General features: G+C 34.8%; 1 protein-coding gene across 3 annotated transcripts in view; it reads left to right on the forward strand.

The window, feature by feature from the left end:
• The window catches only part of LOC128202664 (uncharacterized), a 62,472-nt gene that overhangs the window by 35,903 nt on the left and 13,886 nt on the right, over positions 1–12,683 (forward strand). For all 3 annotated transcript variants that reach the window (XR_008255785.1, XM_052903699.1, XM_052903700.1), the window contains exons 27-38: positions 2,147–2,245; positions 2,503–3,195; positions 3,773–3,911; positions 4,206–4,388; positions 4,731–4,896; positions 7,662–7,830; positions 8,231–8,377; positions 9,466–9,555; positions 10,505–10,699; positions 11,018–11,164; positions 11,695–11,859; positions 12,341–12,439. Coding sequence is in view for 2 of the 3 variants with exons in the window: in XM_052903699.1 (XP_052759659.1) it covers positions 2,147–2,245; positions 2,503–3,195; positions 3,773–3,911; positions 4,206–4,388; positions 4,731–4,896; positions 7,662–7,830; positions 8,231–8,377; positions 9,466–9,555; positions 10,505–10,699; positions 11,018–11,164; positions 11,695–11,859; positions 12,341–12,439 (2,292 nt within the window). In the remaining variant the exon portion in view is untranslated. The remainder of the gene's footprint in view (positions 1–2,146; positions 2,246–2,502; positions 3,196–3,772; positions 3,912–4,205; positions 4,389–4,730; positions 4,897–7,661; positions 7,831–8,230; positions 8,378–9,465; positions 9,556–10,504; positions 10,700–11,017; positions 11,165–11,694; positions 11,860–12,340; positions 12,440–12,683) is intronic.

Below are 12,683 nucleotides of genomic sequence, written 5' to 3' on the forward strand. Positions count from 1 at the left end.
CCCGTATTATATCCGAGGCCATATCTTGATACTAGCCGAGGAGTTCCGATTGTGATAACATGTGAGCCAGTCAACTGTTATGGCAGCGCCGTTGGCAATGGCGAAATTGACGATAGCAGTCATTCTTTGTATGAAATAATTAAGTTAAATATGCAGGAGTTGTTAAAATAACAATAGCAAAATACATTGGCAAATTTAACAGCCGACACAAACAATAACTGTCACGTGATTGTTGTTTTTCCCCGCAAATTTAGGTCATGAAAATATTGTTGTTTATAGATGAAAAATAAGTGGCAGCGGCTGCCATCGAATAAGTAGACACAAATATCTGTAAATTATATGCGAGAAAAATATTTTATAACATTTTATGGTTAAATATCAAATAACAGTGCACTTAGTGTGAGTGGTGAAATCGAAAGTAAAATTTCTAAGTTGACACCGGTGATCTAGTTTCACAAGTTCAGTCGGTTGTGTTTATGGATTTTAAATCACAAACTGGTTTGGAAATACTTGTCATTGAGTCAATGTAAAAGCTTGTGTTTATTCTAGATTACATGTTTATTCATGTTTGGGTTAATAGTAGAGTAAAAACAATGAAAGAGTTGAACACATGTGTCAATGCCATTTACTAATGCCAGGAGTTGTGTGCAAAACATTAAGATAAAACAACACGGAAAACTATTTTGAATAAGTCCATTTTAATTTGTTATGAACTTGATATTTCACTATAAATGAGATTTGTTGTTGTAACCAAGGAATTCTCTTTAAAATGAAAAATAAACAATCATGAAGTATAGATGCCCTGTGAACGCATGATACACAAAATGGCGGAGTTGGGAGAAGATGAAAATATCCGATAAATAATTATGGATTTCACTGTTACTATCATTGGTACATAAAGTTAAGTCACATGCTAGATTTATTATTTTGCTATGTGATTTTTATGTACTGATGTGGTAATTTGCTGCAAGATTTGAATTTGAAATGGATTTGCTGAACATCGCATGGTAAATATCCCAGTCCGAAAATATTCGGACTTAGCATGGATTGGGTTACACACAACTAGGACCCCGTATGGTAAAGGTTATTAAAACTCAAATCTAGGTCTAGTTTGGTTTTTAGTTTTTCAGGAATTGTTTGCACAATATTAAAGCACAATGTCTTCATACAATATTACTTCCTTATTTACAAAATTGGAAATTATTTCACTTTATTGACATTTTCCAATATTGAAATAACTGACACAATGCTTAGAAAATGTAATGTATTGTCTTAATACAGTGCAATTATTGTGTATTTTAAAGCGTAAAATTTGCCTTCCCTTTTTTTCCAATTTAATATTGGTCATTTTTTAAGTGTTCTGCATTCACTTTTGCTTTAGCATACCATTAAAGCTAAACAAATGTCCTGCTGAGTAATATTCAATGTATCTTTGATAAAAAGTGTAGTTTATACATGTAAACATGTTTTATAGTCAATTTCATTGATGTTTTATATGCACAGTATGTAAGATTTAATCTGTGTGTTTAATTAGAAATTAGAACTTTGAAACTTTGAGTGTATTAAAACATGCATTAATAGCAGTTTTAAAATTTAAAATGTCAAGTAAATGATATAAATGTTCAATGTTTTTATGTTGTTCTCTGATTTTCACCCTTAAAGAGTATGTTTTGTGACTTTTATCCCTTTTTTTTTTTTTTCGACCACCCGGTGGACATTTTTTCCAAAAATTCTTGTAAACCAAAAAATAAAAAAGGAGTGGCCAAAGCATCTTTTTAACTCTTACTCATTGAAATAACATCAGGCATATAATATCTTGGACAGTGTTGTGTTATAAGTTTGTATATCTTAGAGTAAAGAAGCGAAATTATTCAATGGGCTGTCTTATGAACAGCTCTTGTTATATATTTTTATCATAGCATTATTCTTTTATTATTTAAATTACTAGGAATTCACAATGTTGACCTAATGTTGAAAGCGCTGGAAAAAAAATGTAGAGCGATGGAATCCATTCTTGCTTTTGTATATTTGCCATTTGTAACATCCGCTATGACTAGAACTCGTTCTTTTATTTTTTGACGTTGAAGTTGTATTAGTTAAGAGAAATGTTTTGCACCTACCCAGTAATATTTGTATGCTATTTCAGGCTCAGACTGAAAACATTTTCCTCCGACTGCTGTTTATGTACATCAATACCCTTGACCTCAATGCTGGAGACCCCTCGACAAAAACAGGATTTTCAGCAGTATGTGATATTTTCCCTGCTTTGAAAATATTCAGTTTAATGAAAATCTTGATTATATATCTTAATTGGAAATTACACATTCTACTGTTTTCTTTATTGCATTTAAAACTTGTTCTAAACATAATTTGTGTTTGTTCAGTCGTAATATTTCATAAAAAGTGAAGCCTCATTTGTATAATTAAATCGAAAACCCCTTAACATGTTGCCAGAAAAAGTTTTATTTGTATTTTAAAAACAAAAATTTTAACGTGTTTCAGGAACTGATGGATGTCGTTAATTCCGCTCTCAAAGACAAGGACGTGTCAAAGAAATTTGTAGATGGGGACAATATACGATGCATAGGACACGCAAATTCCTCTTTGGCAAACCAAGATATCAAAGAGATCAACCTGGCCGAGTATTCCCAACTCTACAATTTCTTGACAAGGATTGACTTCCAGAACAACCAGCTGGAAACTCTCCCAGATGAGTTCTTTACTTCTTTTGTAGTTCTGGAGAGTTTGAATCTCTCAAAGAACAAAATAGAGAAGCTGCCATCGGGTATTGGAAAGCTAAAGGAAATAACAGAAATAAATGTTGCGCACAATAAATTAACGGAACTACCATCCGACTTTGCAGGCTTGAAAGAAACCTTATTGTTTCTTGACATTTCCCACAACCCATTGAACCATTTACCGCACAACGTGTCGTTCTTGACCAAACTCGAAGAACTACATGCCGAAAATGTCGGGAACGTCGATTTATCGGATGTGATAAAATTGAAGCAATTGACGGTACTGAATGTCGGTTACAATCTCATAAACAGTATCCCCGATCAGCTTGGAGAGTTGCCCCTAGAGTATTTGAATCTGAGTGGAGTTCCATGGATACCCGAATCAAATTATCCATCGATTGTGATGTTTACAAAGGCGTTGAGCTCCAACAATGTTACCAACGTAATGGGAAAGGAGGTATAGTCATTTAACATTCATATCTAGTGGTGAACTGATAAAGTTCAGCTTACTTTTCTGAGCTTTTTACAATTAAAGTTGAAATATTGTCTTAGCATTTGTGTTGATGTGGTTCTGACTTGCGCCTTGGACATAACTCGAAAATATTTTGAAATATGCAAATGCAACTTGTTACACTTGTTAGCAGAGGCAAAGCACACATGTACAGCAAGGCCAATAATTCTGGCTGAAAAAATTGGGTTGCTGTGCCTCATTTTTTACTAAAAACAGATGAATGATGGTGTAAACTCCACGACCCTTTTTAAGCTCGGCCTGCTTTTTATAGAAGCTGTTTTCTAGACAAATACATCATAAGAGATTATATACTAGGCTTTCCAATGCTTTTAGTTATAAAAACAAAAACAACTGTTAGAGGTGTTGTAAGATGATATTCGAACTGTTGAAATTTTGTTCAATGTAAGATATATCGAATCAGTTGATATGATGAGTTCAGGAATCTTAGTAGTGGTTGGATTAAAAAAATATATATTTATCTTTTTAAGTTAACATAAATATCTTTGTACATGAATATTTTCAGGAAATGCTGAAGTTATTCTCAGGAGCCGACGTAGATGAGTCAAGTGATCTTAGTAAGCAGGAGGTTGTTGCCCTGAACCAAACAACACTGCTGAAAAAATACCCAAGGCTTGGACTTAAAGGACTTACTTTTGAGAAAAGTAAGTTACAAATTCTTTTATTCAGAAATTTGGACTTGTGTGTGTGTGTGCAGGGAGTGGCATCATTGAGAGTGTTGTAACATGATTTTATGATTTAAAGCTAGCCTGCTTCTGATATAATTTACTTTATTATTATATTTCTACAATTAATATTTTCCTTTTAGTTCATTAACAAGTTTTACCTGCGTTTATATGTTCAATGCATGTATATAATGACGTCATTTGGCCACACCATTGTGAACGTTAGCTGTAAAGAAATCTTTCAGACCATAGCTAATCAATTCTTCGTTTCAGCTAAGGGTTTTCCCACGTGCATCTTCAAAATCCAGACATTGAAACACCTTATTTTGAAGTACCATGCTATCAGTAATGTCCCAGATGAAGTTAAAAACCTTCCGAAGCTAACCGAGCTAGACCTGTCGGAAAATCCAAAGCTGAAATCTTTATCAGCGGAGCTCGGGGCGCTGCCATTGAAACGTAATGCTTAACATTTTAGTTTTTGTAAATTTGAAATGTTATTTGATGATAAAACTCAAAGAACTCAACAGTTAAAGATTATGTGTTCTATGTATTATCAACCATTATAATTCTTTCTAATTAATGGCACCTATTGATTTTACCGAGTTCTTTGCAAGAAAAAATACACGAAGCACACAGAGCATAATTTCTTGTCACTTTTCCATTACATCAGGTTAAATATCAAAATGAATATCATCAATTCTTCTAGTGATCATTTTTGTTATCCATTTTCCAAAAATCACTGTAAGTGAATACTATTTTATTGTATGACTTTGAAAATATTGCTTTAACCAATTGCAGAACTGAACTTGAAAAATTGCTATGAGTTGAACACACCACCCAAGGAAATCGTGTCTCGAGGGTTTGTAGCCGTGATGGGTTATTTGAAGAGACTGCGCCTGGGGTCCATTCCCTGCAAAAGGACAAAGTTAATGATGGTCGGTCTCGGCGGAGCTGGTAAAACAAGGTAGATGTTTGTACATGTAGTTATAAAAGTGACAGATGCAAGTTTCTTTGTAGGTATTTTATTATAATCTGTATAGCTGTGTTAACTTAAGGTTAATCTGTAAAGAAAGAAATCTATCTATCTATCTCTGTTTAATGTCAACTCCTCTTCCGAGTGTTACTGACATGAACGGTGCGCGCCGGCTTGTTAGTGAATTTTTTTATAAAACACTGATGAGGCAAATCACATCAGAAAAGTGAGAACTAGGGTATAAAAGAGAACACAATTTAAGTAACATGATAAAAAGTGATTGGTGAACTGGTAAAAGGATAAAAACACTGCTCGCTTATCTAATGCTTAATGGTTGCCACAGCCACCTTGAATGTGTCAGGGGTGGGGATAGTGACAATATGAGTTGGCAAACTGTTCAAGAGTACAACCGAGTGAGGATAGAATGAAAAATTGTGATAGTCAGTTTTTACTTGAATTTGTCTGAAACATAGTGGGTGCATTAGTCTGGTAAATCTTATTTGTGTTTGAATATAAGATGGCAGGGTAATAGCAACATGATGATGGTATATGTTGTAAAACATTGCAAGTCGGGAATCTAGTCTACGTTGTTCAAGTGAGCGCCAACCAAGACTTTCCTGCATGTTTGTAACACTGGAGAGAGGAGAGAAGTCATGTTTAACCCAACGAATAGCCCGACGTTGAACCATTTCCGTTTTGATTAGTGTTTGATTTTGTGTGTGGGTGCCAAATTGTGCTTGCATATTCTAACTGTGGACGGACAAGGGTTTTTGTAAGCTTAAGTCCTGACACTTTCTGTTTTTTTGTTTTTATACTTCTTTTAATGAAGTTGAGAGTATTATTTCCATTGGTGGTAATTCTTGAAATATGAGTGTTCCAGGTGAGATCTGCTGATATATCAACACCAAGATATTTAGCACTTGAGACTGGCTCTAAGATCTGGCCATGGAGTATGTATTGATTTCTGATGATATGCTTATTCTTTGTTATGTGCAAAACATGACACTTGGAGGGATTAAACCATATCCCAATCATTTTCCCATAATTCCACTTGTTTGAGATCATTTTGAAGGATAGCACAGTCAGAGGGAGAATTGATGGTAAGGTAAACAGCAGTATCATCTGCAAAAAGTCGAACTTTTGATTTGATACTAGAAGGGAGGTTATTTATGTAAATCAAGAAAACAAGGGACCCAGTACAGAGCCCTGAGGTACACCAGATGTTACGGGTACTTCTTCAGAATGATCGCCATCCAAGACTACTGTCTGACTTCTATGAAGGAGAAATGCCTCAGACCACTTGAGAACCTGTGCACAAACACCATAATCCTGTAGTTTGAATAAATGTTTGAGATGATTTACCTTATCAAAAGCATTGCTGAAGTCCAAAAGAATTAAGTCAGTTTGATTACCTGAGGAAGTGATTCTTACAAGATCGTCGGTCAGCTCAATAAGTTTATGAGTTTCGCATGAGCGCTTTTCTCGAAAGCCATGTTGTAGGTCATAGAGAATATTGTGTTCAGTCAGAGAGATTTGAGGCAATAATGAGTTCTAATGATTTACATAAAACACATGTATGTGAGATAGGTCGATAGTTTGCTGGGTTGCTGGAATCACCCTTTTTAAATAGTGGGCATACAAAAGCCTTCGTCCAGGCAACAGGGATAGAGTTTGTGGTAAGTGACTTTTGAAAGAGGACTGTTATAATCTCAGCAATCTCGTTTTTCAACTCTTTAAGGACAAAAAGGCTTATACGATCTGGCCCTGCAGCTTTGTTGGGTTTTAAATTGGCAAGAAGTTTCAGTATGCCATTTCTGTGAATGTTTATATCACTCATCTGGGGGTAACTGCAATAATTTTGTGGGATAAGGGTTCTCAATTTCTGCAAACAAGCTTGTTTTAGAGATAGAGGGGATGTTTTTGAAAATACCGATTGAAATCGGTTATTCAGAATGTTTTCTTTTTCCGTGTTATCAGATTTCAAGCTATCTGTAACATGATCTTTGAGCGATGACACACTTTGGGAGTCTTGTTTAAAGTTTTATATAAATATACACATGTAACTTATAGTAATTTTATATTATAGTTGACACCCTAGTGCAAAGTGCAAGCACTTAATACATATACAATATATAAATATAAGCAGTAATTTCATTTAGGTGATTAGTTGTATTAGTGAAGTATAAACATGTCCTACTACAAATCAATATAAACTAATTCAGATATTCTGATTTACTTATTCAAAGACCACTTCACGGAAGACTATGAAATGAATGATTTGTAATCGTTTGATTTGTAACTAAATATTTATATGTCAGATGTCTTGACAAGTAGAAAATATTATTCAAGTAGGTGGACATGTGGTGTTGTTTAACAACATCTCGCTCGACCCCAGGAGTTGCTTGCATAAAGTTGGACCGGAGGTCGAGTGAGATGCATCTTTACGAAAGTAACGAGAAGTCGTACAAACTTAAAGCATCCGACTAACATATTATGTCTATACCTTGTATATTTTATACCTTTAAAGTATATTTAAAAGGAGGGAATAATTTACTTAAAACTGATGAAAAAACATACATGTTTGCATTATGAGTATGTAACTGAACAAGATTTACGAATGCTTATTATGCAAGTGTGTGAAACGTAAGTCGAGATTGTGTGATACAGAACTTTGTTCCGATGTTCATATTGTGTATTCAAATATAATTAGCAGTAAATCCTTCCTTTAAATTTAATCCATTGACTTTTCCTGAAAGCCTCGTCCAGTCGCTGATGAGCAACAGGTATCGGTCGTTTCAAGACCATGACGAGCCTATTACCGACGGAATACAGATCAAAAGCTGGGAGATCCCAGTGGAAGATGACAAGGTCACATACAGCGTGTGGGACTTTGCTGGACAAACTGTGTATTACAATACACACCAGGTGGGCAGGAAGTTTTCATTTATTCGAATACAGATTATAATGCCAGATATAAGCTGGTATAAATATCTCTTAAAGCTTGCAATTGTGCAGAGGTCATCAGGATCTTTATTCTTTTTTATTTATGAATTATTTTGACAAAATATGTGTTAACAACTGAAGTGTTCATAACATAATTGATGATTATTACAACCCTGGTAAGGCTTAAGCCTTGATCTATTTGGTGTTAGGCGAACACCTATAGTACCGGATATGTAGTATATATTTAATTGGTTCAGTAGATATAAGGGATATCCAAAAATGAAATGTCACTAGATTTATTAGCTACAAATTTGATACTGTTGACCCATGCTAATCCTTTTTCATATTATTTTGTGACTTATATTTCAACATTGTTTTTAAGTTTTTCCTGTCAAACCGTGCTGTGTACTTGCTGCTATGGAATGTCCGACAGGGCTATGAACACGCAGGCCTAGATTTTTGGCTGAGTTCAATAGCTTGTCATGCTCCGAAAGCCCCTATCATAGTGATTGGAACGCACATCGACAAGGTACTGTAACATTGCGCAAAGAACAAAATAAGTACACTTTTTTAGTGTGTAAATTTAACAATATTTTACTATCCCTTATGCTGGGCACAATAGGTTGGCACGAAGATTTTAAAGATATAACATTTGTTTATGTACTTTTCTTCATCTTTTAATAATCCAAAAAAGTCTTATTTTCATTTCAAGATGTAATTTGCCTCAAAATTTATTTGTTCCTGGTTTGTTCCTTGTTTGCAGATAACCAAATCAATATGTGTGTTTGTCTGTACGTTATTATGTCCGTTTGCTACAGTTTTTTTCCGCAATAACTTTGTTAGTATTGTTGGGATTTTAACTTCACAAAACTGGCAGCACCATAAGTAGGTCTGTCGTGCATGCATTTTATCTCAAAGGTCAATGTCTCATTAAGAAGTGTTATTAATGGATTTCAAAGTAATGATTTGTGTGTTCGCGATATTTTTTTAATTTGTCATGGGTATTCACAAAAACATTCACACAAATTTACAGCACCATGGTCAAATGGGTGTTTTATAAAATTTGTACTCATATATGAAAGGTCAAAGTTGCACTTGGAGGTCAATGTTATTCAATATTAAATTCATACATTAGGTATATTTCTTGTCTCGGCCTCAACTTTTTAATTTTGAATTGAAATCAAATCAAACTTCACAGAACTGAAGAGCACCATGGGAAGGTGTATCACTCATAAAAGTTTGTTATTATCGCAAAGGTCAAGGTCGCACATGGTGGTTTGTCATGTTGTACTATAGGATGTTTTCGTTGTTAAGGATTTTATTGTTACATTTAAATGCATTCAAATCTCAGTGAAAAAGGCATCGTTTTGAGAGTTGTTCCATTTGATTGATGTAATTTCTTAATCGCCTTTCATTGCTTTTTGGCAGTGTTGTCCTACTGTTGCTTTTGCTTTATTATAGCAAATATTATTAGCTTAGAAATCCATTGGTTATCAATCTGGAAATGTCATAAAAGGTGCATTTGTTACTTTCATGCTACTGCTCTTGTTTAAACATATATGACAATTTGTTGTTACTTATAACAGTACAAAATTTATCAAACACGTTGTTTTTCAGGTTGAGAAATATCGGCTTCCAGAGGAGACCCTTTTGAACCGGTACCCGCAGATTTCAAGTTTCCAGTATGTTAGCTGCTTCACTGGCGCGGTACGTTGATTTGTGATTGATTTATAATGTTGTTACATACAAACAAACTAAAAACATCTAAAAGCTAAGGAGTATTTGAAGTATGAGGTCTACTTTGAGGGTGATGTTCAATAAGCTATACCCATTCAAATGTTAGGTTATTGCTGAAGTTCCCTGTATTGCTCCAATACTAATCTAGCTAGATATCCTCCAGTGTGAGAAAATATTGGGCACCAACAAAAGCGTAGGTCATTGTCAGCTTACTTTTATTAGATATAAACATCAATGACCTATTTAAGTTATGTTATTATATTTTTTCTGTTACATTATATTATATTTTTTTTATCCAAAATGAAGCAGTAAATGCTTAAAAGTATATGTTTAAGTTGTACTTTACCGCCTCAACTGGAAAGTACTACAGATTAACCCTTCATTTCTCTGTCCATCTGTTCGTCAACAAAAAGCTAGATTCTGCAATACCTCTAGAAGTATGCATGTGGTTAATGAAGCTTAGTATGTAGATAGATGGCCACTGTAAATAGCGATTATGCACGTCAATTCATCTTTTTATCAGACCTATTTTGACAGGAATCTGCAATAACTTCAAAAGTATGCAAGTTGGTTTTGTGGTAAGGGGATCATTAAGTTAAACTGCTTATCATAGCTGAAATCTGATATGAATCATTCTTCACTTCCTGGGTAAAAACCGTTACTTTGTTTTAAAGGTCATGAGCAAATACCCTTGGTAGGGTTCGAACCCATGACCTCTTGGGTGAGAGGCGGATACACTTTCTACTTGACCACCCTAACCCCTAAATTTTCACGACATTTTAATCATGTTACCTTTACAAATGTTTGAGTTATGTAATTCTCATATACACATACGTACAAAGCGTTTCAGTCAGAATCCATATTATATTAGCTGTACATTGACTTGCTTATTATCAATCTCACATACTTAACATTTTAGGGTGTTGAAGCCCTCCGAAATATCATCGTTAAGTTGACGCTCCAACAGAAGTACATGGGTGAAAAAATTCCTGAAGCATACCTGACATTGGAAAAGAAAATCATCCAGCTAAAACAGGAGAAAAATCTTGATATCATGCCTTTCAAAAGCATGGAGAGTGTGGCTGCTACATGTGGAATATTTGACAGAAATGAGGTGAGTTATCTTAAGTTCTTTTGTTGATCACGTTTTACCTTGAAGAAAACACATTTAAGTTTTGGGAGTTAATTAATTTAAATTGTTTGGTACCACATATTCGATTTCTATAACAACACATCCTCATAATCCATCCGCACCCGAGCAACGTCCGTCAAGACATATCTACGTTCTCACCACGTCTATGTAAAACAGTATAAATACCAGACTGGTCTCAGCAGCACTTTTTAGAACTCTAAGGACGCAGTTGAAACTTCGTAAGTGTGATTGGGGATTATCTAGAATATAATTATATCAATGATGTTTTATCATTTTAAGATGGTCCAAGCTATTCAGTTTCTCCATGACCTGGGCGCTGTACAGTTCTTTGATACTGATTTCTTGCGAAGTATGGTCGTCATTTACCCTCAGTGGATTGTAGATGTCATGGCTTGCTTGGTCACGGTTCACGAAGGAGCTGTTCAGGTATTTTCATTTATTACTATATTCATTCATATGAAAAAATATGAGATGTTACTAGCCAAATTGTAATTTGGTATGATTTAAATAAACTCAGTCATGTATGACCTGCGACATGACTTAAAAATGCCCGGAGAATCATGAATTGACTTGAACTGGATATGTCCCACCATACTCTACAATGTGCTTTGTACATGTTCCTCTTGCCTGATCAAATTAATGTTTAGTTTAAACTTATATATTTTACAACGATTGTGTAACAAGTTATTACAACATTATATTGAGCAATCTCGTTTGCGTGATTTATCGCGAGAATGTGGTCTTGTTTTGAGGGAGAAATCGGAGAACCCGGACGAACCCACTTGTCCAACTTGGTTACCACAAACCAAAGTGGCCGGGAATCGATTGCTGGTCGTTTACCTTAGCAGCGGGTATAACTGCGCTAACCGGATAATCATTTTATTATATCAGTTCAGTTTAGGTGTGCTGTTAGTAGACCACATTGATAAACGTTCGATTACCTTGTTATGTTTCAGAAAGGCAAGCTTATGCTGAAAGACATCGGTACCATTTGGAAGGACTATTCCAGTGATTTGCACCCATGGCTTCTCCGACTCACTGAGGAGTTTGACCTGACCTGTCCTCTTCACGAGGAAGAAGCCAGCATTGTGCCATGCCTCCTGCCTGATTTGGAGCCAAAGGTTTAAAATTAATTTTACATTAAATTTTCTTCAAATCTCTACACCATTAAATTTAAACTCTCTACACCATTAAATTTAAACTGACTAGCCAGCTGTCATTCAATTAATCAGCTGACCAGTTTTTTAATGTGAAAATGATATAAAAATAGAATAGCATATGGTCACTTTATGTATCATGTTAAAGCTTTCTAACTATTTTTTTTTCTTCAAATTAAAAGCTTATGTCATTTTTTTTCAAATAAGACAACCCAAATTAACACTCCCCCCTCCTTATAGTGTATCCGTTTATCGTATTCATCTGTAAAACTTCAAGAAGCATGAGCAATAACAACTTATACTTATGTGAAAAACAACTGAAACAAGCTCAGTAGCCAACAGTTTAAATATTAACCCCGTTTAATGGTACAGGGTAATAACTAATTTGAAATGTAACAGCATAATAAAGTTCTGTGTTTAAAGACTGTAAATGTGTATTTTTTAGTATGATTGGCCTCATGCTGACCCGAAGAAGAACAGGAGGGAATCCATGATGTTGTACAAGTTCCAGTATCTGCCAGCAGGACTTTTCAATAGAGCTCAGGTACAAATATCAAAAATTGTTTGCGAGTAGAGGATCCGTTGTTCAGTGGTAAAACACAAACATTATTCCCCACCACACCACCAACATACTCATTAATATGTGGTTCGCAAGCTGGAGGCAATTTAAAAAGAAATGAACTTACACGCCATATGAAAATGAAATCCTAATGGGGTTATGTAATGCAATTATCTGATAATACAAGATTAATGCTGTATATGAGTACAGTATGAATTGGCCGTGTTCG

Source organism: Mya arenaria, chromosome 9 (assembly GCF_026914265.1).
Source record: "Mya arenaria isolate MELC-2E11 chromosome 9, ASM2691426v1".
In the NCBI taxonomy this organism is placed as follows: Eukaryota; Metazoa; Mollusca; class Bivalvia; order Myida; family Myidae; genus Mya; species Mya arenaria.